This window comes from Rana temporaria, chromosome 11, assembly GCF_905171775.1.
Source record: "Rana temporaria chromosome 11, aRanTem1.1, whole genome shotgun sequence".
Classification (NCBI taxonomy): domain Eukaryota; kingdom Metazoa; phylum Chordata; class Amphibia; order Anura; family Ranidae; genus Rana; species Rana temporaria.
In genome coordinates, this window is record NC_053499.1 from 56,809,942 (window position 1) to 56,837,422 (window position 27,481).

Genomic DNA, 27,481 nt, shown 5'->3' on the forward strand with positions numbered 1-27,481 from the left:
GCTGATTGCTCGGTTCTCAGTGCTTTGTGAGCAGAGAGCTGGTAATGGTCAGTCACAATATTTTCCCAGCCTGGATTGGCTCTGTGACGTCAGCAGACAGCGGGCTTCAGCTGAAAATGGGTCACAGAATGAACTGAACTCCTCTGAGCCACAGGAAAAGTACAACCAAACAAGCTCTGGCTGTACTACTCCTTTAAACTTCCCTCAAACTTCCCCCTTATAGGCAAAGCTGCAGTACAAAAGGCAGCTTTAAAAATGTTTGTTTAATACTGACACTCTACAAGCAGATACTGGTGACATCACCAGTGCCTTCAGAAACCAGAAATTAGAAAAACTGTATTTGTAAGTGAAAGCAAAAATGTTTAGAGAATATAAGATTTCATATCCACATGTTGCTGTGATTTTTAGTAAAATAGGAAGAGGTCCAGGGACACATTAGAAGTCCAGTAAGAACACAATGACTCCTAAAAGGCATCCATTGTGTCCCTTCACAAATTCCAGCGAGCAAGCTATACAAAAATGGCAACCCACCCAATTTTATAACTAGCTTTTGAAGTAAAGATGCACTTTCAAGAGCTTTGCACAGCACAAACAAGAAAAAACTGTTCTTTCTAACCGTTTGCATTAAAAACAGAGATGTTCGTTGCTTGGCTGTGTCTGGCTTCAGTACTTCTGTCTCTTACACCTAGGTCAAGCATAGAAAGTCACAATTTATTGGGTGTCAGTGTACCGAAGAGTATTAAAGTTGGGGATTAGCAGGACAACCAGGCAAATGGTATCTTCAAAATAAGAGGTCATCAACAGCAGCCTTTTATATGTGTGTCATGACAGGTTCTCTTTAAATTCAATAATTTGAAATGAGGCTACTACTCTACATATGATCTTGCTCTTTTTCAACTTAGGATCTCTCTGAAATGTTGGAGCAGCTGAAATCTCAAGGAGTGGAACTTAGAGCGACTCTCGAGAAGCAGAGAAGACTGCAGGAGGAGCTGCGTGCACTGGATGAGAAGTGTGAAGGCCTCAGTTCCCAAAATGGTCGTCTGTCTCGCAGGCTTAATGAAAAGGAAGATGAGACAGAGGCTGCAGTGGAGAAAGTGAGGCTGTTGAGAAAAGACTTGCAGAAAGCTGAAGCCAGTAGAAGAGAGGTGCGTGATGTGAGCCTAAGTGGCTAGGCTGGTCCTAAAAAAATAAAATAAAAAAAATTGTTTTGAGATGGTGTATGAAAGCATATAAACTTGTTTCATTAAAACTATATTAAGACCAAAGTAGGAAATTGCATAAGAGTTGGTAGGTCAGCAGAGATTTGCGTATGTGGGAATTGCATTGGCACGTAACGGAGTTAGAGGAGAGCAGGATGGTGCTTAGGAGCTGCTCATAGTGAATCTATATGCTTTTTAAACTAAGTACCGTATTATAACCTTGAGTTTTCTTTAACTCTGCCACAAACAATGGGCACCAACTTCTCAATTCCATTATTTGATAACTGTATCTTTTGACTTGGCCAGAAGCTTTTGTATGTGTGTGTGTGTGTGTGTGTGTATATATATATATATATATATATATATATATATATATATATATATATATATATATATATATATATATGTATGTATATGTATGTATGTGTTTATATATATATATATATATATATATATATATATATATATATATATATATGATTTTAAATTTTATTTTTTTACATATATAAGGCCGAATCATTAGCAGAAGATTTGGCCATAGAACTGGAAAGGCAGAGGAAGCTACGAGAGAGGAATGAGGCCCAGGCAGTAGAGGATCTGGAAAGAGTAAAGGTAAGGCCTGTGTGTTCTGATCTCTTCTGTAATATCTATTTTGTGATGAATGACAAAAGCCATGTACTGCATATCTACATCAACTTTTGTTCGTAATTCCATTTGCCTGTCTTGGTGTAGACACAGCATACTGTTGCTTCACCTGTCATCAGGGGCTCACTTCATGTTTCTGAGATGACCCAGCTGAGATTGGAACTAGAAAGGAGGAGCCAACAATTGGAGAGCGACCTTTGCCAGTTGCGGGAAGAGTTTACACGTCGGGAAACTGAACATGCCAATGAGACAAAAGGGCTCCGTAGAGAACTAGGGGAGAAGGAAGCTGAACTGATATCGCTAAGACATGAGATGGAGGGAATGCAGGAGTCCATCGGAAAAACCAGACATGACAGGTAACCGTTTCACTTCTATCTTCTCTTCACCAGCTTATCAATTTGAGCATTTTAAAAACTAGAAAAATGTAGAAGTCCTAGGCAATCCGAGCAAGAGTGGGAGCGGGTATCTGTGAAAGCCAGGTACCTTATTTCTAGGGGGAAATGTGGGTTAGGAGAGGAGTCTGAAAAGGGGAAGTTCCACTTTAGGGTAAAAAAAAAAAAAGTTCAGTATTGAGCATTATTTAGGTGGGTCAGTTTTGTGTCTGGCAATATAGAAAAGAGGTGGGGGAGGGAAGGCCTCAGACAACCGGGTAGGAGTTAAGGCAGGAGTGTGATTTTTAAATTTCAGGGTCTTTAGCTAATCTAGTTAGATACCATTGGTTATTTTAAAAGCATTGTGCTATTGTTGGGTGTCAAGAGAAGTTTTAAATAAATGACTCCCAAATGTCACAATTTTTTTTAAATCTGTGTTTTCTGCAAGGGGGCATCTACCCAGTCAATACAGAGTACGTACAATAGCTTTTTTTAGGCAATGAAATAGAAGGGGGGGTTGGGTAAATCCATGTAATGGAGGATGGCTTGCTTTGCCATAAGAGGCATGACAGTGAACAATTGTTTGCAGTCTTTGACTCCAGGGATGTCTATGAATCTGAAAAGTGCCAACTCTGGGGTAAATGGAAGATATGTAAGGTGGCATATTGTACCACTGCAGTCCAAAATTGTTTGTACACATTTAAGAAAACAGGGAGAAGAGGCCCAAGAGCAGTGATTTGTGTGGGGATGTGTAGGAATGATGGAAGAATCGGAGCATTGTAGTTGCATCGTCACATAGTCTGGCTGAAAAAAGACCATCCAGTTCAACCAATAATTTTGGTGTACATTGCAGATTTGATTGTTTCCTAGGCTAGTCGTAGGGATTTTTAGAATGTCATGTCATCCATCTGTAGCTGAGGGAAGGATTGTGTCTACTTATTGACTCCATTTGTCAAGGAAATTTTAGTCCAGATATTTATGGAAGAAATTTTCTAAACATAAGACTTTTGAGCTTGCCCTGACCCAGATAATAATTAAAGAAGTGTGTACAGTAGGTTTTTCCAGTCTTTTGGGGAGTTTTTTTTTTTTTTTTTTTTAAACAGCGAAGGTAATATAAGAATTTTGCTTTTAGGAACAGAAATTGGTTTTAGAAAAGCATGGATATACAGCATCTCCATGGTTGCCCTTTTGAGGGTATACATTTTTTGTTGTTGGTGTTTACTAGGAATTTGATGTAGTCCTTGATGGTGTTTAAGGGTGGGGGAAGTCGTGTGGATCCTGAGAGGTCCCAGTTTTTCCACAAAGTTTGATTTGGTGATTTAACATATTATGGGAACTAATTTTTTTGCCACACAGTCCAGTTAGTATACAAGAGAGGATCCACAGTAACCTCCTATAGGCAAAAGCCTTTTATGGATATGAAGAGTGTACACCAGGTTGATGAGAGTTCACATGTACTGATCCCAATTCTGTATCGATATACACCGAAGTGCTGTGAATCCAGTCCCTTGCATATCTGGCGAGGGAGGCCAAGTTGTACAGTTAGAGGTCCGTAAAACTGAGTCCTCCATTATTGGGAATTGTAAAAAGGCACAGGCATATGGTTGCTCTGCAACTGCTCCAGGCAGATTCTTGGAACATCCTATAGCAGTGGTGGCTGGTCCACAAGGGGCGCCACCCTCCCCTCCCCTAGCCCGCTCAATCCACCCCTAGCCTGCACAATAAAACATGTCCATGCACTGTGCGGGAAGCTGGATCAACAGATCTCTACCAAGTCCACCACCCCCTCACAAGCACGTGATCGGAGCCTGAGGCCACAATTGGCGTGTTCCATGTTGTCCTCTCACCCTGCGATACCACTGAATCAACACTTTCCTTCAGCTTCCCATACTGGGTAATCGGGACAGGATGCCCGAAGACCCAGAAAGAAGACGGGTCAACAAAGAAGCCATGGTGCCAGGGCACCAAGGATGCTGTGACCGTTGGAGGGCTTCACCCGTAGGGTGTGTGGAGTTGGGGCACATCCTGTCAAACGCCTTTCTTTTGTTCTGCATGCTTGCAGGAATATTGCAGAGAGAGTGATCTGTATAGGAGCTGAGCTGGGATTATGCAGCAATCTGTCAGAAAGCAATACACTGACTTCAGTTATAGCAACTTGTGACAGGCAGGCATATTTTCTCCAATCGCAGGCGGAAGTTGGTGCCGGTCTCCAGGGGAAAGCATCCTTAGCTGGAGGGGATCCCCCGCGCCCCCCCCCCCCCAAAATTCTTCAGCATTGGTTGCCACTGTCCTATAGAATTATGATCCAAGTGTTTAAGATAAATGGTGAGGACCTGCATAGTGTAAAATAGTTTAGGGTATGCAACCATTTTTATTAAACAGCCTCTGCTCATATTGGAGATATTTAAAATGCAACCAGTAGTAGTGATCATAGTTTTAAGGGGGTGAAACTGTTGAGTGATGTTGGGTTTTGCTATGAGGATTTTTAGGGAATAGGTACTCCCAGGTAAGTAATTTTGTGTCTGCACCAAATAAAGATTTAGTAAGTGATATGTTGAAGAGAAGATTTAGGGCAAGAGATGCATAAGAGCAGATCTGTGAAGGCTTCCATTTTGACTTTTTATGACCTATAGTTCTATGCCTTAAAAGGTGGTTTGGTGTTCTAGAAGTCTGAGAAGTGGGCCCAGTACTGTGTTCAAATAATATAGGGGTATGGGGGAACATAGTTTGAATATTAATCAGCTTTATATGGATAAAGGAGAAGAATGTTTATCCAAAAGCTCTGGATGAGTATGTGATTTAAGATGGACCATTTTATCAAAGGCCTTTTTGTTATCAAGGCTTAAAACAATCCTAGGGACAGGAGGAGAATGCAGTTTTGCTTGGACTATAGCTGGTATGGAAGTTGTATATCCATGGCAGAGTGTTTAGCCCAGTTGATGAGGGGTGAACAGTGTAGTAATATGAGTTTGAATGCGATCTGCCATACTTTTTGCTAATATGTTGTAATCTGTGCTACAAGGTTAGACGGTAGGATTGAATGTGAGTTTTCACCCTTTTCAATATCAATTTTATATAGGCTTCCTTAAATTCGGGAAACTGGGTGTTAGGCTTATGAAGATCTACTAGCACAAGGGATATTTTAATGGATAGTTTATAAAACTTGTCTGGATAATCCATCTAGTGCTTGTGTTTTGTCATTTGCTGAATATTTTATAGTTTGTTGAATTTCCATTGCAGTGATTGGGAAGTTTTTAAGTTGTTGACGTTGATCAGGAGTTGTGGAGCATATTTTTAAAGCAAGGAATGTGACCTTTGCCAAAAATCACTACTTTTTTTTTCTATGTAATTTTTTAAGGTTATTGACACGACTGTAATTTAATTGCGGTTACCAGGCACAACATATCCTGGTGAATGTGTGAATTATTCATAACCAATCAATGTCATGGTAAATGCCTTTATGCAAACCTGTAAATATTTCCCCTAACTTTATATCCACTCGCTGCCTGTAGTAGTGACTGGAGATAGAACCACAACTGTGGCGTATAGCAATAAAGTGATGAGAACTGCTCCCAGTAGGGAAACGGAAACCTTAAATGGGTTTTAACTTTCAACCCCCTTCATTCCTTTTCACCCCATTCAATCCACACTAAAAGGCAGGAGTGTCAAGACTGAGTAAGCAAAAAGTAAGGATTCAAGCTGCTTGATATTGGATATCTAAAGTAGGGATGACTAAAGGACATCTTGAAGAGCCAAGGATGGCAGCATTCATGCATATCTATGCTAGATCCATGTTCATTTTAGCCTGGCTTTGAAGACTGTTTTCCACTCTAGGGATGTGGCCTGGGCCAACCATTATCATGCTCTCATGTTTACTTTACCTAAATTCTGCTTATACTTTGGAGATGGGATACAATTTTATTTTTATAGACAACATCTCTGCGCATGCACGATTGCATATACACATTTGTGGTCTTTTTCTCTGTAAGGGATTCCTTTTTATCCATTTTCGTACTGGAGACTAGTTTTTGAGCCAGAATATTTGTAGGTTTCTTTGCATATCTGCACTTCCTGGTATTGGGGATATCTGATCATCACCTGATGTATGTGGAGGCTTCTGGTGGGAGAAGCCCAGGACATCTGGACATCCATTAGTGGATCCCTGACCCAACAAGTGCTTTGTGACCCCCCTGAATAAGGGTGGTTGCTGGCTTTCTGGTAAGCCTTTTACCTTACTGTGTTGATGGGCATAACACGGTCAAGTATCTGATCTATGCTTCATATGTCACGTGGGATCTTTTGCCTTCGCTTGAATTTCAGTCCTATATGAACTTTTCACATTTCCACTGTCAAATAATTTATTATTTGTCTTTGCACTTTACAGCATAATGCTTTGTTTTTTATGTATTGTATTGGTTATACATGAAATCTTTCATTAGTCACAGCTACTTCTACACATTTTGTATTGTTCAAACATGAAATTATCATTTACATTTATCATTTATAGTTATAGCTACTTTGGTCACACATGTTATCAATTTATAGTACAGTAAAACCTTGGTTTGAGAGTAACTTGGTATGAGAGCTTTTTGCAAGACGAGCAACATTTTTTAATAAATGATGAAGTAGCGTCATGTCACAACTGAGTATAAAAGCAAAGAGCTGTGCCTCCAAGTGTAGCAATATGGTTACATTTAATTAAGGTACAACATTTAGCAAGATATTGCTACACTTGGAGGCGCCGCTCTTCTCTTTTTATACTCTGTATCTCCTGCTGAATTTTGCTTCTAATCCCCTTGTGGAGGCTGCCATTTGTGGATGGACATTTTATGGTTACACAACCTATCGCCATGCTATAATATTTTTATATGGACTATAAACGGAAGGACTTATGAATAAATGGTTGTGTAACGAGTTTCCATTAGTGCTTTGAAATACAAGCATGTTTCTGGAACGAATTATGCACACTTCTCCAAGGTTTTACTGTAGTTATAGCTACTTTTGCGCTTGACAGTTATTATGTTATGTTCACATTTGTATTAATTTGCATTATATCATTTTTAGCGCCGCGCTTCATATTTTTACATCTCGATTTGGTGCCCAATATCTGGGTTATAGTTTTTAGCTGCTGTTTGCTCATTTTTCACTAAGAGTGGATATTTTACAAATACTCATTTAATTATTTTGCAATTGAATCAGTGCAAGAGCAAAAGAGGATGAACTTCAGGAAATCAAAAAGACAAATGAACGGGAGAAGAATCAGCTGAAGGAAGAGAACAAGAAACTCAAGGAAGATGTGAAGAGGGTGAGACCTTGGAATTACTTTTTGATTTATTTAGTTGTCTTTTGCCAGTCTTTTAACTGTTTTTTTTTTTTTTTTTCTGAAATACCCCATGTATCAAGGTATCATGTTTCCCAGACAACTACAGCCTTCATTTAGACCCATCAAGAACAGATTTCTAGGGGATCTATGCCCCAGACTGTCCACATCTTATCTGTAAGATTGTTACTGGCATGCTGAAAGAATGACTAGCACAATTGTATTTTTTTTTTTTTTGCTTTGCAGATTACTGCCACATCGGAAAGTATGACTGCCTCTCAAAGAAAACTGGAGGAAGAAATACAGTTATTAGAAGACAAGAAAGAAACGTTGGCAAACTGGGAGGCCCAAATCACAGACGTTCTTCAGTGGTAAGCATTTTTTTGTGTATGTTTAGCTATCAGCGACTCTGCTTTTCCTCCCTTTTTTTTTTGGGGGGGGTGGGGGTTTAAATATGTGCTGATAATCTAGCGTTTTCAGAATGGAAAAGGTATATTTACGTTCTTGGCTGATTATAACTGTGACAGATTTTTTTTGAGAATTGGTCAATTCTCCAAATCTGATTTTAAAGAAAAAACTATCATCTGAACAACATATTTTTTTAGATAAAACATTGAAATTACTAATTACATTTTTTTGTCTTGGTGTGTCTGCCATGTGGGCTGCTTTTTTTTTTTATATGTTAACCGATTTTGTAAGTCACCCAATTAACCTTTTTCATCAAATAGGAAAATGTTATACTGTGCATACAGTATTCCTTTGCATATGAGGCTTTACTGGGTCAGGTCTAGTGTGTAATGCCACTCTGGCCACAATTTTTTAAAGTTCTATTGAAGACCCCTTCTGTGGTACACATTTTTCTAATCTTCTATTAATATTTTTGATTATCCAATGATATTCCGATTCACCATAGTTAAGAGGTAAATATGAATGTCAGCTGTTGAATGTCAAAATTGATACTGGTGAAACAATTCAGATAGTTAAATGGGTTTCATGAGGCCACTGATGGCAGCATGCTGAAAGTTGTATCTTGCTGGTTACTTTAAGCTGTTTGGGCATGAATTTTATTTTGATAGATCCATTGGTCCAGCTTGGACCATTTGAAGTATGCATATCTCATATCTGATCCCTTGTGGAAGCTGCAAATCAATGTAGTTATCATCACTACTACAGTGATGGCAGCAGTCTTCCAGGCCTGTTGACAAGCAGCTGCCCTTCTGCAATGTGACCACAGGAGCCACCGTTACAAAAACTCCACTTTTGTGAAAAATAAAAAACAAACAAAAAATAATATAGCATATACAATTGTGACATGTCATATTGTAATTGAATGGTATTAAAAATTACCCCTTTTCCTTTTTAAATCTGCAGCTATGTCATTTTCTGTAAAATGCAATATGGCAATCTGGAGGTGTTCTGTACACAGAATGCCCCCAGAAACCTTATTTCCTGCTTGGGAGATTGGCTCACTGATTTTCCCAGAAGTCTGTGCTAAGCTACAAGTCGGATTTCATGCATCCCCTACAACAAAAATAATATTTTTTTGTAAGATACTCCCTATAGGAAATCACATCTAAAGGGATGCAAGCCCTATCATTTTACTCATTAGAGCTTTGCAGCTGGTTGATCATTATGAAACCACTCTCATTAGACTTCCTTTGACCATGGACACAAACAAACACACACAGGGTAGGAATCTGAAACAGTTTTGTCAAAATCCTTGCAATGTACATCACCCAGAGGGAAATGTTTTATTTTTTTATTTATTTTTTCGTAAAAAGTGGAGTTACACTTTAAGAGAATACAGCCACGTTCATATTATGAGGCTTGTTTTGTCTTGCTGTGTCTGAAACTGTGTGGCCTGTTCTTGTCTAGTTTTAGTTTTCGTAAGTCGCCCAATAAATATTTTCATAATATAAAATAAGCTGCGAGGCCCCTGTTTTCCAGGCTGGATTGCAATAGTTTGCCAACAGGGGTTGTGAAAATGACTCTTGAGGGGAGGCTCTCAATTGGGGTGCACACATTGTTATATCAGGGGTCCCGATTTAACTTATTTGAAAATTATAATTTTGCTAATGTTTTGCCGTTTTTTCTACAGAGTTCCCTACATAAAATTTACCACTATGTATGTTTTTAGGGTGAATGATGAGAAGCAGTCTCGTGTATATCTACAGGCTTTATCTGTCAAAATGACTGAAGAGCTTGAGGCATTGAAGAGTTCAGGAAATCAAACGCCGTCCAGCAAGACAGGGGTATGATGCAACAAGGGTCCACTTTTAATTATTTTTTAATTTAAAATAAAAAAAGAGCTGTTAAGGTTGGATATGTTTGGTGAAAGACATACTTCAGTTCTCTTTTGGCCTTCAATAAGGGTTTGTAGGCCCATCTGTTTCCCTTTGTGCTTCTGGTATTGTACACATGGGAAAAACAAAAAGATTTAGTGGAAAATATTAGCTGCCATGAAAAGATATTGGTCTTTCAGAAGAGGCACTTTAGAGGACTTAATGAAGCTATGGTCCTCTAGGGCAGTGGTCATCAACCCTGCCCTACAGGGCCCACTAACAGGCCAGGTTTGCAAGATAACTGAAATACATCACAGGCGATATCATTTGCTGCTTAGTGATTGCAGTATTCTAGACTGCATCTCCCCATGGTAATACATAAAACCTGGCCTGTTAGTGGGCCCTGTAGGGCAGGGTTGATGACCACTGCTCTAGGGGCAAAGTGAGTATATATTTTTGTGTGGCATAGTAGTTGTACACTAAGAAAGTAAATTGTCCTGTGTAGGGTTGTCGTGCAGGCCCAGAGACCTCATAGAGCATCTTTTGAATCATCCCTTCAAGCAAAACCAACTATGCAACTAATGTGTACAACAGACTTTAAAATTTTTAAGCAAGAAATACAAACCCTAAATCGGCAATTAATGTATTTTTTGGCGTATAACACGCACCCTAACTTTAAGAGGGAAGTTTCAGGAAAAAACTTTCCACAGCCCCCTGCGTATAACACGCAGGCACAGTTTACCCTCTATTTTTAGGGTAAAAAAGTGAGTGTTGTACACCAATAAATACAGTATATTTACTTGTGGATTTGCAGCATAAAATGGTTGTGACGTGTCTTTGCATGATGAATGAACCAATGTCAACCACTGCTTTTTTTTATGGGAATGTTCCCCCAAGGGGTTTTAAGGAAGCAAGATAACAAATTTAAATAAATATTAAAAGTCTTAATTAAAGTTCAAATCAGGTTCGACATTTAAAATATGAGCTCAGGTCATGGGGCATAGTACATATACCAGAATACAGCAATGCAAACATATAATTACATAGCATTACATTACAATAATTGCCATGTCAGAAACCCAGACATGTTTCGACCTATTCATTCATAGTCTTCTGGGGGATAGTTTGCTCTAAAAAATACATTCAACGTTTAAAAAAGGCATTTTTTCCACTAAATGACATGTTTATAACAGTGTATTATTACCGCTGGAATGAATGGCCTCACAACCAGAGGTTTAAAATCGGTTGGATGATCTGGTAGACTCCATTGCCGTCTCCCTTCCCAAAGGCAAGGAATGCAGCCCAAAGGGCTTGCAAAAAAATATGATCTATACCACCTCAAGGGGAAGAGGGCAGGATGGCACCTGCAGTGGATTCCCAAATTTGACATTATGTCAATAGTCAGATTAGTGGACTCTTAAAAAGCTAATGGAAGTGCCTGACATATGTATACCTTCTTATCGAATGAATGGACTCATTCATGGTGTTATCGGTATTTAAATTGATTAAAGTGCTATTGCATAATGATTTAATTAGTGTAAAATTACTATGCGCAAGTGATGAGTTCAGCTGCATAGGCCCTGACTAAGTAATTAATGATAATATAAAAATATATTGTGAGTAAGTGTGAAAGGGCCCTAAAAGTGCTGAATAAAAGATCCAAATTTAATGGGTAATAATTAACCCACTATGTAGTTAGACAAAAAATAAAATGCAAGGTAATTTAAATGGTGGTAAACCATTAGGTGTCACATAAAAGTGTAAAAAACTGTGCAAACAATCCTAAAACAAAAGTGAAAAAATAAAAAAACATTGCAAATGACATTTACCCTAAACACTGGTATGACCATTATAAACCATCAACTTTAATGAGGTATACTGCTCGACTGCTATATGAAAGAGGGACGGGGGCTCTACAAAGAAACCAAAGAGCCAAATCATTAGATTAGATAGAAGTTTAAGTTCAGTGTACTTCCACTAGTAATGGCCTCTATGGCCAAAAAAAGCCAACAGACAAATCCGTAGGGCATAGTAATTGTATGCTACTTACATTTAGCTGTATGTTTTGTAGTGAGTCTATCCAGGTTGTACATGGGATCATGGACTGATCCTCATGCAGCCTGGTATATGTATGTATATGTGTGTATGTGTATATGTGTATATATGTATATATGTATGTATATATGTATATATATATATATATATATATATATATATATATATATATATATATATATTGTAAACTTTGGGGGTCTTTAAGCTCCGCGAGACAAGTGCATAAAACCGTGTCAGTAAAGCAAAGGGTCTTTATTGGTGACCAAACAAAACAAAATAAAGCTTTTCTTCAGCATCCAAAACGTCACAACAAAAGTCCTGCTTGTTTCCAGCATAAATTAGGAAAAAGTCTTTCTTCAGAAAAACAACCAAAAGAAAGGCACATACGTTTTTAGTAAGAAGTCCTCCAGACCTTCCCTGCAGACACAGCTTCACTTCCAAACTACTCAAAGGTCCTCTCTGAGCAGCTAGCAGACTTCCATCTTGTCCTCACAGGTGCACTCTCCCAACTCACTCACTCACTCCCTCCAGCATCACTTCCTGCTTTAATGGGTGGTTGTCTGAGATTTTAACCCCTTGTGTGCTGGCTTCCAGGGTTTAGGAGTGGAGGCTCCATCCCACCCAAATAACACTTTGGAGCCTCCAAAATTCCAGGCCCCAAACTACTTTATTAAGATAGAGAAGACTGCGAGCCAGTCCTTTCTGAATTAGAGCCTGCCTGGAACTTTTCACCCACTTTTGGGTGACCCCCTGAACCTTCTACCTTTATTTAAATGGACCATCGTCCAAACAGTGGTGCCGTATAGCACCCGTCCAGGACCCACCCCCGGTGTCCTGTACATATCCCCCCCCTCTGCCTCAACGCGGAGGTGTTGGAGGCAACAGTAGACACCATACAATGGACATGGGAGAGGGCATCGGCATTCTGATGCTGTCTCCCGGGTCTGTGCTCTACCATGAAATTGAACTCCTGGAGAGAAAGGAACCACCTTGTTACCCTGGCATTGGTGTGTTTATTCTTTCTCATCCAGGTAAGCGGAGCATGGTCTGACACCAAGCGGAACTTTCTGCCCAGAAGGAAATATCGCAGGGAGTCTAGAGCCCACTTGATGGCCAGACACTCCCGCTCCACCACCGCATAGTTTCTTTCAGCTGCCGTCAGCTTCCTACTAAGAAAGACCACAGGGTGCGCCTCCCCATTGATTTCCTGAGACAGGACCGCTCTTAACCCTTCGCTTGAAGCATCTGTCTGTACTACAAAATCTTTTGTAAAATCTGGAGCTACAAGCACCGGATCTTGGCACAAAGCTGTCTTAAGCTTTTGAAAAGCCGTCTCGGCCTCGGCGTTCCACTTCATCATCACTGACTTTCTGCCTCTGGTCAGGTCGGTCAGTGGTGCAGCAACAGTGGCAAAGTTGGGGACAAACCTCCTATAATAGCCAACTATGCCCAAAAACGCTCTGACCTGCTTCTTGGTTAGGGGACGGGGCCAGTCCTGTATGGCCTCCACCTTACTCATTTGGGGCTTCACCAGCCCTCTACCCACAATATACCCTAGGTATTTTACTTCCTCCATCCCAATGGCACACTTCTCTGGGTTGATGGTGAACCCTGCTCTTCTTAAGGAGTCTACGACTGCCTGAACCCGGGGAAGGTGGGGCTCCCAATCAGTGCTGAAGATGACTATGTCATCTAGGTAGACAGAAGCGTACCGTTGGTGTGGACGCAGAGTTTTGTCCATGGCCCTTTGGAACGTGGCCGGGGCTGAGTGTAGACCAAATGGCATCCTCTTATATTGGAAGTGGCCTTCTGGGGTAGAGAAGGCTGTCTTCTCCCTGGCTTCCTTAGTCAGGGGAATCTGCCAGTACCCTTTTGTGAGGTCTAGCGTGGTAATGTACCTGGCAGGCCCCAACCTTTCAATTAGCTCATCTACTCGTGGCATGGGATATGCGTCGAACTTGGAGACTTCATTAAGCTTTCTGAAGTCGTTGCAGAAGCGGAGGGTGCCGTTGGGCTTGGGTACCAACACAATTGGACTTGACCATTCGCTCTGCGACTCTTCAATGACTCCAAGTTCGAACATTCTTTTAACCTCTTCGGACACTGCCACCCTATGAGCTTCTGGGATACGGTAAGGCTTTAACCTGACTTTTACATTGGGCTCGGTCACAATGTCATGCTCGATGACGTTGGTGCGACCGGGCAACTCTGAAAACATATCTCTATTTTTTTGTAGAAACTCTTTTGTTTGCTGGGTTTGAGGTCTAGTCAGGGTAGCAGCAACCTGCACCAAGTCGATCCCTGCATTGTCCCCTGACTGTACCCCTACTACCGCTGACACTTGTTCTCTGTCTCTCCAGGGTTTCAACAAATTGATGTGATAGATCTGGTATGGTTTTCTTTTCCCTGGCTGGTGTACCTTGTAGTCCACCTCACCGACTTTCTCTACTACCTCAAATGGGCCCTGCCATTTGGCCAAGAATTTGCTCTCTACCGTGGGTATTAGAACAGCCACCCGGTCTCCTACTTGGAACTGTCTAATTTTAGCCGACCTGTTATATACTCTTCTTTGGGCATCCTGAGCCTTCTGCATGTGCTCCTTCACCAGTGGCATCACCTTAGCCACCCTCTCTCGCATTTGAGAGATATGCTCTACCACCGTTTTGTGTGGTGAGGATTCACTTTCCCACGTTTCTTTTACCAGGTCGAGTAACCCCCGGGGCCTTCGACCATACACTAACTCAAATGGCGAAAAACCTGTGGATGCTTGCGGGACCTCCCGGATAGCAAATAACAGGGCAGGGAGTAACATATCCCAATCCTTCCCATCTTTCTGGACTACTCTTCTCAACATGGATTTTAGGGTTTTATTGAATCTTTCGACTAGGCCATCGGTCTGTGGGTGGTAGACAGACGTCCGCAACTGCTTAATTTGAAACAATTTGCACAAGTCCGCCATTACCTTTGACATAAAAGGGGTACCCTGGTCTGTCAGGATCTCTTTGGGGAACCCAGTTTGTGAGAACATTTGAAACAACTCCCTGGCGATGGCCTTAGAGGAGGCTTTCCTCAAAGGGACAGCTTCTGGATACCTAGTTGCGTAATCTAGGATGACCAATATGTATTGGTGGCCCCGTGCCGACTTTACCAGGGGTCCCACCAGATCCATAGCGATCCGTTCAAACGGGACTTCGATAATCGGCAAGGGCACCAGAGGGTTTCTATAGTGTGGCACTGGGGCGGTTAACTGGCAAATGGGACAAGACGCACAGTATCTTTTAACCTCGGCCTTCAACCCTGGCCAGTAAAACCGGTCGTTTATCCTGGCCTCTGTTTTCTCCGCCCCCAGGTGTCCTCCCAGTGCATCGTTGTGGGCTAGATCGAGGAGCATCCGCCTATACGGTTGGGGAACCAGCAACTGCTCTATAGTTTCCCCTCGGCTCTCAGCCACTCGATACAGTAAGTCCCCCTTCAACGCAAAGTGAGGGAACCTCTGGTCTGCGTCTGGCATTTGTGGGACCCCATCAACAGAAACCTGCTCTCGAGCATTGACCAAGGCAGGGTCCCGTAATTGGGCGGTACCAAATGCACCTCTGGACACATCTAGATCTGGATGTACTGGCCTTGAGGATGTTTCCCCTTCATCCTCCTCAACCGGGGAGAGCTCCCCGTCATCCTCCCCCAGCATGACTTGTAATGGGAAGACCTCCCCCACCTCAGACATCAACCCGGGTTTAAGACCTGGGTCAGGGGCATTATCCTCCACATTAGCATTCCCTGCGACTTCATTATCAATGGTAGGTATTTCTATATCGGAGGGGTGTATTTCAGCTCCGGACCCCTCGGACCCTGTCCCTTCCAGGCCCAGTGCCCCCAGTTCCCCTGGTGGTGCCATTTGCACCTCGTTCCATAAATAGTGGACAGTCCCGCCCCACTATGATATCATGAATTAAACTGTTTACCACCCCGACCTCCTGTGTAACTGAGGCATGGCCATAAGAGACAGTCACCGGAACCAAGGGGTACTCCTTGGTATCCCCATGAATGCATACCACCCAAAGAGTTTTAGTCACTGGTCTAAGCCTCCCAAGTACCCTGGCATGTACTAATGTTACCATGCTACCGGAGTCCAGTAGGGCCCTGCAGGAAGGTGGTTCACCCACACTTCACACTCAAACCGTCCTGCAGCCAGGTCAAGATGAGTGGTACACACACTTCGCACATAGAAGGAGCTTCTCCGACCAGTTCCGCACTCCATAGGCTCCTCCTGCAGTGGGCATTGTGCCCGGGTATGCCCCCAGGACCGACATCGCCAACATTGTATGTCTCCCATCTTTGGTACAGGAACCGACCTCCGTGGTTCTAGGGCAGATGGTGTAAACCTGCGGATGCCAACATCTGGCAAGGCTTCTCTCCTCAGGTTGGTGGCTGGTCTGGGTGTCCTTGGCGTGGGTTCTCGACGCTTGGCAGGCCCAAGCAGGTCCTCCACCACGGTATACCGTTCAACCAGCTCGATCAGCTGGTCAGCATTAGTAGGGTTTCCATGGCTTACCCAGCGCTGTAGGTCATCTTGTAGGGACCGTAGGTACCGGTCCATCACCACTCGTTCCACCATTTGTGGACCTGACAACTTTTCTGGCTGCAGCCATTTTTTAACTAACTGAATTAGTTCATGCATCTGGGACCTGGGTGGTTGGTCCGATTTGTACCGCCAGCGATGCACCCTCTGAGCCCGGACAGCTGTGGTCACTCCCAGGCGGGCCAGGATTTCAGCTTTTAGACGTTCATAGTCTTTGATGTGCTCAGCTGGGAGGTCAAAATAGGCCTTTTGCGGGTCACCAGTGAGAAAAGGCGATATAATGCCGGCCCATTGGTCCCGGGGCCACGCTTCTCTCTCTGCTATCCTTTCAAAGGTGGTAAGAAAGGCTTCCACGTCATCGCTGGGTGTTAGTTTCTGCAAGAAATGGCTGGCTCTAACAGACACTGGGTTGCTAACGGCAATGACCGCTTGCGCTTGTCCCTGAGCCAGCTGCTGTACGGCCTCCTGCAAGGCAGCCACCTGTGCTTGAGTGGACTCCTGCTGGGCCGTAAACTGGGCGGATAGCAGCCGTGTATTTTCCTGCTGCGCAGCTATAGCCTGTGCCAGGGCCTGCTGCTGCTGAGCCATCGCTTCCTCATGGCGACGGTTTGACTCTGCTGACGCTTGCTGCTGGGTCACAGTGGCTTGTGCCAAAGCCTTAACGACCTCCTCCATGCCTTTGTCTGCTGTTTGTAACGCCTGGGCTGACTTCACCCAAGACATGCCATAAGTATACTGTCTCTTTAAATGTCAGTTTTAAACGGTTTTTGCGCCTGCAAATGCACTTTGCCCGCATTCTCCACCAATTGTAAACTTTGGGGGTCTTTAAGCTCCGCGAGACAAGTGCATAAAACCGTGTCAGTAAAGCAAAGGGTCTTTATTGGTGACCAAACAAAACAAAATAAAGCTTTTCTTCAGCATCCAAAACGTCACAACAAAAGTCCTGCTTGTTTCCAGCATAAATTAGGAAAAAGTCTTTCTTCAGAAAAACAACCAAAAGAAAGGCACATACGTTTTTAGTAAGAAGTCCTCCAGACCTTCCCTGCAGACACAGCTTCACTTCCAAACTACTCAAAGGTCCTCTCTGAGCAGCTAGCAGACTTCCATCTTGTCCTCACAGGTGCACTCTCCCAACTCACTCACTCCCTCCAGCATCACTTCCTGCTTTAATGGGTGGTTGTCTGAGATTTTAACCCCTTGTGCGCTGGCTTCCAGGGTTTAGGAGTGGAGGCTCCATCCCACCCAAATAACACTTTGGAGCCTCCAAAATTCCAGGCCCCAAACTACTTTATTAAGATAGAGAAGACTGCGAGCCAGTCCTCTCTGAATTAGAGCCTGCCTGGAACTTTTCACCCACTTTTGGGTGACCCCCTGAACCTTCTACCTTTATTTAAATGGACCATCGTCCAAACAGTGGTGCCGTATAGCACCCGTCCAGGACCCACCCCCGGTGTCCTGTACTATATATATATATATATATATATATATATATATATATATATATATATATATATATATATATATATATATATATATATATATATATATATATATATATATATATATATATATATATATATATATATATATATATATAATGTGTGTGTGTGTGTGTGTGTGTGTGTGTATATATATATATATATATATATATATATATATATATATATATATTCTCTCTATCCTCCTAAGATTATGGGAAATCGGAAAGCCGGCGCCGTCGCCTCCAGGTGATGGTAATTTGGCTGCTAACAAGCAGCAGCCGCCGCATGGTTCCCTCGGCGTCCTGAAAGGCCATAGCCTCGATGGCCGTTGTCCTCTCTGCTGCAAGACGTCACAACGTCCTGCGCACGCAAAGGATTTACGTGTGTGTGGTTTGCAATGAACGTCCGGCAATAATTACAGGATGCTACTGGCAAGATAGTTCTCACAGTAGCGGCCAAAGCAACTATGGCGCCATATCGAGCCTAGGATGGGGAATGCGGAAGGATCCACATCCTGGAATGCGTAAGGATCCACATGCAGTGTTTTGCGGAAGCAAATGAAGATGGCGTTCAAAGCTATGGCTGGAATGCTGAGGGAACCACGCAGCGGCTGCTTGTTAGCAGGGAGGCGGTGTCTGCATTGGCCTATTAGATTTCCTATAATCTAAGGAGGCATTATATTATATATGCCAGGCTGCATGAGGATCAGTCCAAGATCCCATGCACAACCTGAATAGACGGTCACTACAAACATATGGCTAACTGTAAATAGCATACCATTACTACGCCACATCGATTTGGCTGTTGGTCCTGTTTTTGGCCATAGTCAGTCTAGGCTATTACTAGTGGAAGTACACTGAACTTAAACTTCAACTTCTATCTAATTATTTGGCTCTTTGGTTTCTTTTTGTAGAGCCCCTATCTCTCTTGCATGGAGCAGTGTACCTCATTACAGTTGATGGTTTATATCAGTGTTTAAGGTAAATTATGTCATTTGCAATGCCAATCAGCTCCTAACTTTAGCTTGTTCAATTAAGTTTTAACAATAAAACCTGGAAGCTGGATTGGTTTCTATGCAGCGCTGCACCAGATTTTTCACTGTTCAGTTTTAGTAAATCAACCCCAATGTCAAATTTTGGAATCCACTGCAGGTGCCTTCTTTCCCACTTCCCCTTGAGGTGGCATAGAATGTGGTTTCTTGTAAGCCCTTTGGGCTGCATTACTTTCCTTTGGGAGGTGGAGACTGCCATGGAGTCTACCGGATCATCCAACTGATTTGAAACTTCTGGTTTTGAGGCTCTTTATTCCAGCTTCCAGCGGTAAATATGGCACTATTGTGTACATGTAATTTGGTGCATGATTAAAAATGCCTTTTTCAAATGTTGAATGTATTTATTTTTTTAGAGCAAACTATCCCTCAGGAGGAGACCATGACTGAATAGGTCAAAACACGTCGGGATCTCTGACATGGCAATGTAATGCTATGTAATTATATGTTTACACTTCTGTATTTTGGTTTATGTACTATGCCCCATGACCAGCGCTCATATTTTAATGTCGAACATGTGATTTCAACTTAACTTTCTTAATAAAGACTTTTACTATTCATTTGAATTTGTCATCTTGCTGCCTTAAAACCCCTTGGGGGGACATTCCCATTCAAATCGGGGTGTGCAGCCCTATATCTCTTCTATATGAGTCTTCCCCATAACATGTCATCCATTGTTGACCTCTTACAGTTTTGACACCAGGGCCCCAATAAGACGAGTTTTATTGCATTGTCTTCCATTATAGGAAAGCCAGTGGAAAGCACGCAGACTGCAGAAATTAGAGGCTTCAGGACGTTTAGAGCTCCAGTCTGCCCTTGATGCAGAGATCCGAGCCAAGCAGACTATTCAGGAGGAGTTGAACAAATTCAAATCTGAGAACCTTGAAACCGATAGGTGGGTTGTCTGAAGTATATCCTGCATGTCTACATCCTGAAAGTCGCATAATGGTGCCCCTTTCTTTAGTGGTATTCTGGATTCACCCATAAGTCATAGTCGTCTCTTCCTAGAATAATGCATTTAGTCATCTTTTATGACTATGTTTAACAATCGGATGTCTTTTGTCTTGGCAGTGTGCTGCCATATGAGTATGTCAGCTACTCATACATAAGACATGAAGAAGAATACAGTAGGTTGCCTGCTATGCTTTATGATTTCATTTTCTTCATTAAAACAGAAAGCTACATGAGGCAGATGAAGAAAACAAGAAGCTGAAAGCAGAACTAGAGAAACTGCGTGAGGAAGCCAAGTCAAAGGTTACAGCAGGTGATACATGATCATCATTTGTGATCAAACCTTATGGCAGAAAGCAATGCTTGGTTATTCTATATTGTCTTCATGATGATGTTTTGTTTTTCAGAAAACAAGCCACAACGTTCACTTATACCGTTTCTGTCATTTCGCTCTGAGGTACAAGCACATTAATTCTTATGCAGAAATAATTTCTTATCAGTATTGTGTTGAACTGTGCCCCATTGTCTTAAACAGTGCCAAGAAAGAATATAACAGAAAATGTATATTTTGAGTGAAACCCATAAAAGATTTGGGTGGAGACATTGGGGATGATGATCCTATTGTACATCTGTGGATGCAGTTGTGGAGATCTTAACGAGACACATGGCACTTCCACCCTCCAAGACTTTTATGCTTACCCAACCACAATCCCTCACGGTCTCCCTGCTGCAGCGTCACAGCCTAACTATATACTTTGGTTTTGGCTGGAGTTGGAGCTCATGGGGTTGATATAACCAGACACTCCACTACATTAACAATGGCTATGGCAGTGAGGAGAAGTGGCATGTGTAAGTAGAACTGCCTGAGTAGTCAGCGCTATCTACGGACACTGCCATTTTGATAGTCTTTTTAAGTATGAAGAAATCTTGTGATTTTCTGCACAGGCAATGTGAGAGTGGGTTGCAGAAGTGCATTATAAAACCTCATAGGAATGACACCAGAACAAACGAGAAAATCCCCTAACCTGACAGACCAGAAGAAAAACCTGACAGATTCAAACCCTTCCCCATGGTTTTGAAAACAGAGAAATGTTTTGGCTGGAGAACTTTTTTAAATAAGGGTAAACAATTAATCTGCCTTTTTGGACTGAAAGTAACTGCTTAAATGACTGTAACTTTTTTGATTTTATTTATCTATTGATGTCCTCTTAAAGAGGAACTTCACCCTCCTAAAAATAACAAACTCACGTTTAGAAACTTTTGATAATGACTATTTACAGACTTTAATAGATAATTGAAAGGTTTTTATTCTTTGCATACCTACATTTTCTCATTCACAATCTTTTCAAGGTGGCCTTTTTTTTTTTTTTTTTTTTTGAGTCCATCACCCAGCTTTCAGAGGCAGGCACAGGTTATGTAGCCTTCCAGTATTCAGTTGTGAGGCCAGGGCTACATCACATGTGTCTCCTCAACCAGGAAGAGGAAAAACAGCAATGGTAAATAAAAGCAAAAAATGTTTAACGAATGTAAGATGATTTCATATCAACATGCAGATATGACTTTTAGTTAAAGTGGATGTAAACCCTCTCCTATACCCAGTGAAGTGAACAGCCTCAGATGACACACAGATGAAACAAATCTTCTAACATAAATGTTACATGTATTTCTGCTGTCTTTCCCTTTCTATATTTTCTAGACAGTGCACATTGTTACAAATGTTTGTTCCTGTTTCAGCAGTGGGAGGGGAGTCTGGCATACACTGTGTGACAGCTTATAGGAGAAAAGGCACCCTCCCTCCTCCTCATAGTCAGAGGAACAAAGAAACTTGCAGAGCTGTGCTGTGAATAGACCAGCTCTCTGCTAATCTATTTATAGCACCATCCCCAAAATACATTTTCAGCTGCTTTTATCTTGTGTGTCAGAACTTGTTAAAAGTTATTATGCTGATAACAGAACGGAGCAACCGAAAGACACAGACATGTGGGGCTTTAGAGAGAGATGAGTAAACACAGCAGATATGTGCCCAGCTTAAATTTCATGAATGGGGTTTACATCTACTTTGAATTAGAATTCCAGCTTTCATTTGACATGAAATAGTTTGCTTTGGACAAGATGGCCCAAACCAGCTTGTTTCATTGCATTACTTTGCGGCTGATTTGTGTGCTGTATTATACTATAATATAATTGGCTATATGCAGGAAGTTGCGCTTTGTTCTACAGCAATATGTGCACATTTTTGTCTGTCAGAACTAAACAGAATCCGCCTGAATGTTTTACTATTCTTGTATTTTTATCAATGAATACAAGCATTCTTCTGATTGCCCAAGATGTCGTCTGCCTATCTCTCCACCTCAGCCAATCCAAAGAAGATATTTATTCATTGATTATGCAGCTTCTCCCGAGTGGCAGAGAAGCATTTAAGGCGCACTCGATTTTGTTCTAGCAGCAGACGAGAAGTTGCCTGTACTGTTGTCATAGCAAAAGACTGCAGATTGTATGTAGCTAATGTCACAACAGTATGATCCAACACAGGTCGCAGCCACATAGTAATGTATTGAAAATAGTTTGGGCCCGCTTGGCCCAAGCCACTTACAGGCAAATGAAAGCTGGAATTCTACTTTTAAAGGGGGGGAGTGTTATGTATTAAGGCAATAGTATAAAATGCAGTCAGTGTTTAAAAATTCAAGTGTATAATTAACAGAATCGCACAAATTTGTGTAAAAATGGCTCTACAGTCCACAAATGTCTGAGTGTTGCTTCTGTTTTTTTTGTTTGTTTTTTTCAATAGAAGGATCTGGTCAGTACAGAATCCACTGAGCTGTCCCAAACAACATTCAGCAATGTTATTATGAGACGTGGTGACAGAACAGCTGATGTAAGTGTTTGCTGAATAGGACTGCATTCAGTTAGAGAGAAGTGCCAGCAATATACACATTTTTGAAACTGCACTGCCTATGGCCGCCTCCTTCATTCTCAAACCTTTGAAATGTCAAAGTGGGAAGCACTAGGGAATGTTGCATTTTTAAAACTAGTATATTTTGCAGTAAAAGCTATAAAAGGGTTTGATGTCAAATTGTACATCCACTACACTACTGATTTTTCATTTTATTGTTGCAACAGGTAAAACTTTTATCGTACTTATGTTTTAAAAGATAGTCTTCCTTTTTAAGCTTGCCACCTCAAGTGAGATTGCAGCTGTGGGACTTGCAATTTGGTTGCAAACTGCAGGGCAGTAAAGTGCTTGTTCCACAGTACTGCAATCAAGTCGCTTTTTATAAAAATCTGACCTGCTTACCTAGAAGGTAAGTATCGCAAAAGTTTCTGGATTTTTTGTTTTGGAGAAAAAAGTGACGGTTAAATCGCTAAAGTTTACCTGAGGGTTCTTGTAAGTTTTCTGTTTTCAATATAAATGAATGTAAAAAGGTGCACCAGGAGGTCTGTATTCACAAATTACTATATATGGAGATGAAAATGCGGCACGTTTGTCTTTTAAAGTAAATCTGTTATTTTAAGAAATGTGGAGGCTTCCATGGCACTCATCTCTCTTCTGGGAATACAGGTTTTCTGGGCTGACGGCTTAATCCGTTTGCCTTGTCACTGATCTGGAGCAAATGTGCAGACAAGGCATGCTGATTATAATATTCTGCATACCAACGTTGGGTCTGTAACTCAGTGTTTGAAGCCATAATAATAGCTGAGCCACAAGAATATTAAGGAAGAAGCCAGCCATGGCAAATCTTGCAAGAAGATGCTTCTTTCTGCACAGTGCTATACAGTCTTATTGTGAGATATGGGATATTTGGCATTCCCAGCATCTTTTTATATATATATATATATATATATATATATATATATATATATATATATATATATATATATATTTATTATTATTATTATTATTTTGCTGTAGCTATTAAGTTGGAGGGGGCCCTGATGTATTAAGGCTCTATAATGCATTGGAGCCCACCCATTTGAGGAGTGACCTCACCTGAATGTAGTAGTGTTTATTGGTATAAAATGGCAATCTTCTAATCTCTGCTTATTTGTGTTGATGATATTTGTTAGCCTATTTTTTTCCCATCTTTGAACTTTTAAAAATAAATTGTGTTAATGTTTCTTAAGGCTGGATAGGCAAAGGCTAGGCATATACTAATTAGTTAAACTTGAGCGGAACATGGTAAATGAGAAATTAAACAGGGTCCTCAATGGAGAACTAATACTCGGCACGCAAACAAGAGAAAACAGCTTTGTGAATTTCTCACCTTATTAAGGGTACTTTCACACTGCTGTGTAGCAAAAGTGTTTGCTGTGCGTTTGTGGGTTGCCTGCACCTGTGAAAAATGGACATGTCACTCAAACAAACCAAAAATGCCAAATTGTAATTTTTTTATTTTTTTCCCCATCGATTTTCATTCATTAGATGTTTTTAATGTGGTTTTCAAAACTGCACTAAAGATGCAGCATGCCTGATTTTTTAAAACGCACTGCACCTGTAATGCAGTGGTGTGAGAAGTCCCATAGGATTTAAAGGGAAACTTTTTTTCTTGCAAGGAAAAAATGCAGGAACTCTCAGATCTCCATTCACAAAGTAGTGATATTTAACCACTACTAGTGGTGGTCTATCTATATGACAGAAGGGAACTGTGGAAGGTGCAGATATGAATGAACATGATCGAAAGGATGCTTATGTGGTAATCTACTTTAACCAGCCAAGCCCTCAATTTCCCTGGATCATATGGCCCATCCAAGGGAGTGCCGGAACACTCATTTTTGCTGACATCCAAGTCACTGTTGCGTCCTGTACTGATGTAGGAATCTAAATGCGGTGGTGGACTAATGACATTTAGTCTCGGCAAACTTCACCTGGGGATGTTACCATTTGAGGCATACTTTTATATACTGAAAGGGTTGTTTTACTGGAAAACAGCAGTATTTGGGCCTTTTATTTTGCACTTCTGTGTACAATGGAAGATCGTAGGGAGAGTTTTTTTTAACTCTTACCTCCCAAATATGGAATTTGAGAAAGTGGGGCACATTGGTGTGGAGAAGCCATAGCAAAAATGGGTGTGGTTTAATTTCTGTAACGGGACAGCGACTATACTATTTACCTCTTTTAAATCCGTTGTCATGCCTAAGAACGACAGGCTGAAAAAATATGAAAATGTTGCCAGGCACAGAAAATTTTAAATACCCATTTAGCAGCCATGAACTGCTGAGACAATAAAAATCTGTACTGTGGTCAAGAGTATAGCACACACAATGTAGTGTATGCGGCGCAAGGTTCAGGAGTATATAAGAAAGAATGCACTTATGTTGGTGGAAGAAAATAACATTGTGTCAGTGATCAGTAGGGGGAAAGATCCTGTCATTGGTGAATAAAAGGAAAACAATGTCCAGGTGTCAGGGCATAAATGAAAACAAATGTGCTCTTGTTGATGTGTAGAGGGGGAAAAAACCTGGCATCACTGAGTAAAATAAATACTGGCACTGGTGAATAGAGGGAAAACCTGCACTACTTGTTAGTTAGTGGAGGGAAAAAATTACCTTGCATTGTGTCCGTGAAGGCAAACAATGACCACTGTTGGTGGTCAGTGGAAGAAAAAAAAAGCCACTCCCTTTCCACCCCAAACCCCCCATTAGTGCTCAGGAAATTGATGCCACGCCTTTGCTAGAACAATGCACTGGTATTGGTGGGCAGCAATCAGCCTTTCCCAAAACCATTGGTAGTCAGTGGGTACATATCTCCCCAGCATTGGTACTCAGTGGGGTGCAATGTTTTCAAGCACTGGTGGTCCGTGGGGTACAATAGTTTCCAGAATTGGTGCCTAGTAGGGTTTAACTTATTCCCCAATATTAGTGGTCAGTAGCGTCCAACTTTTCCATGAATATTTATCATAACTATGGTCAGTGGGTTGCAATGCTCCCCAGCATTGGTGGTCATTGGGGTACCCCATTTCCCTCAATATTAGTGGGCAGTGGTGTAAAACTTGTCCCCCCAATATTGGTAGTCAGTGGGGATACCACATGTGTTGCAATATTGGTGATCAGTTTGGTCCAGCTCCTCCCCAATATTAGCGGCCATTGGGATGGGGGGTTCTAGGCTGATTAAAGTACATTTCATAAAGTGCGTAATCACTTTTTTGCTGCCACCATTCCCCTATGCCCAATAGGGCAAGAATGTGTTCCAACCCAACTACATGTTGTTTTTCTCCTTTTTCTTTTTATTCACATGTATTTAATTTATTATCTCTGTATGCAGTTTGCTTTTAACACAGTGGTCAACATTATGCCAGTGACTAAACTTAGAGTTCACATACCTTTCTTGTCTGGTGCATTGCATTAAAACGCACGTACAATCCCGTTTTTGTTTTGTTTAGGACTGCCAATTAATTTGAATTGGTTGCCAACCCATGAGTGCAAACAAAAAAAAAATGCATCTGCACCTTTTTTCTGATGCACCATACCTCAAAACATAGTGGCTCATTACTGTGTGTTACTTTAGTGCTTTGGGGTGCCAATAAAAACCATGAATATACAGCAGGTACATTTTAGTATTGAACATGTCTCCATTTCTTCTTTGTAAATATATTTTTAAATGTGCTATTTGTGCTGTTTTCACCACATGCCAGTAACCACAAAGAAACCAAAACAAATAAATTCTGTTTAATAAAATTGAATGATATAGGGAAAAAGCATTGAACACATGAATAAAGGGAGGTGCAAAAAGGTATGGAAAACCAAGACACCAGCTGAAATCTATCAGTAATTTGAAAGCAGTCCTGCCCTTTGTCAGTCCAAATAAAAGTTCCACCCAAAAGTGGAAGCTCTGCATATCTGCTTCCCCCCCCCCCTCCGGTGCAACATTTGGTATCTTTCGGGGGGGGGGGGTAGCGGGTACCGGGTACCTGTTTTTGACAGGTATCTGTCCCCCGCTGCTGGGCTATTCAAAAAGCGCAGCGCGCTTCGCACAGTAGAGAACCGACTGTGAAGCCACAAGGCTTCACTGCCTGTTTCCCCTACAGGCAATGGTGGCGGCAACACCCAAGAGCCGCTGAAAATATTTTTGCTGGGGTGCTGACATTGCTGGATTCCGGGACAGGCAAGTGTCCTAAAATTAAGTCGGTAGATACAGTATGTGTAGATACTGACTTTAAATTTTTCACTGGGGGACGGAGCTCTGCTTTAATATGGGCTGGTTCAGTCTTGGCTGATGGCATATATAAAAAGGTGTCTCATTACCAATGTGTCGCACAAGAAACCTCTCATGATTGGTAAAAGCAAAGAGCGCTCTCAAGACCTTCGTATTTGTATTGTTGCAAAACATACTGATGGCATTGGTTACAGAAGGATTTCTAAATTTCTGAACGGTCTAGTTAGCACTGTTGGGGCTATAATTCGGAAGTGAAAAGCACAAAATTTCACCATAAAACTGCCACAACCAGGTGCTCCTCGCAAGATTTCTGACAGGAGTGAAAAGAATTATCAGAAGAGTTGTGCAAGACCCAATGACCACTGAACATCTTCTGAAGGACCTGAAATTGGCAGGTACA

At 41.6% G+C, this 27,481-nt stretch overlaps 1 protein-coding gene across 4 annotated transcripts in view; it reads left to right on the forward strand.

The window, feature by feature from the left end:
- The window catches only part of CDC42BPG (CDC42 binding protein kinase gamma), a 197,444-nt gene that overhangs the window by 104,184 nt on the left and 65,779 nt on the right, over positions 1–27,481 (forward strand). For all 4 annotated transcript variants that reach the window (XM_040328581.1, XM_040328582.1, XM_040328583.1 and 1 more), the window contains exons 13-22: positions 903–1,145; positions 1,710–1,811; positions 1,932–2,200; positions 7,415–7,520; positions 7,782–7,906; positions 9,673–9,787; positions 19,727–19,875; positions 20,156–20,244; positions 20,339–20,388; positions 22,720–22,806. In XM_040328581.1, coding sequence (XP_040184515.1) covers positions 903–1,145; positions 1,710–1,811; positions 1,932–2,200; positions 7,415–7,520; positions 7,782–7,906; positions 9,673–9,787; positions 19,727–19,875; positions 20,156–20,244; positions 20,339–20,388; positions 22,720–22,806 — 1,335 coding nt within the window. The remainder of the gene's footprint in view (positions 1–902; positions 1,146–1,709; positions 1,812–1,931; positions 2,201–7,414; positions 7,521–7,781; positions 7,907–9,672; positions 9,788–19,726; positions 19,876–20,155; positions 20,245–20,338; positions 20,389–22,719; positions 22,807–27,481) is intronic.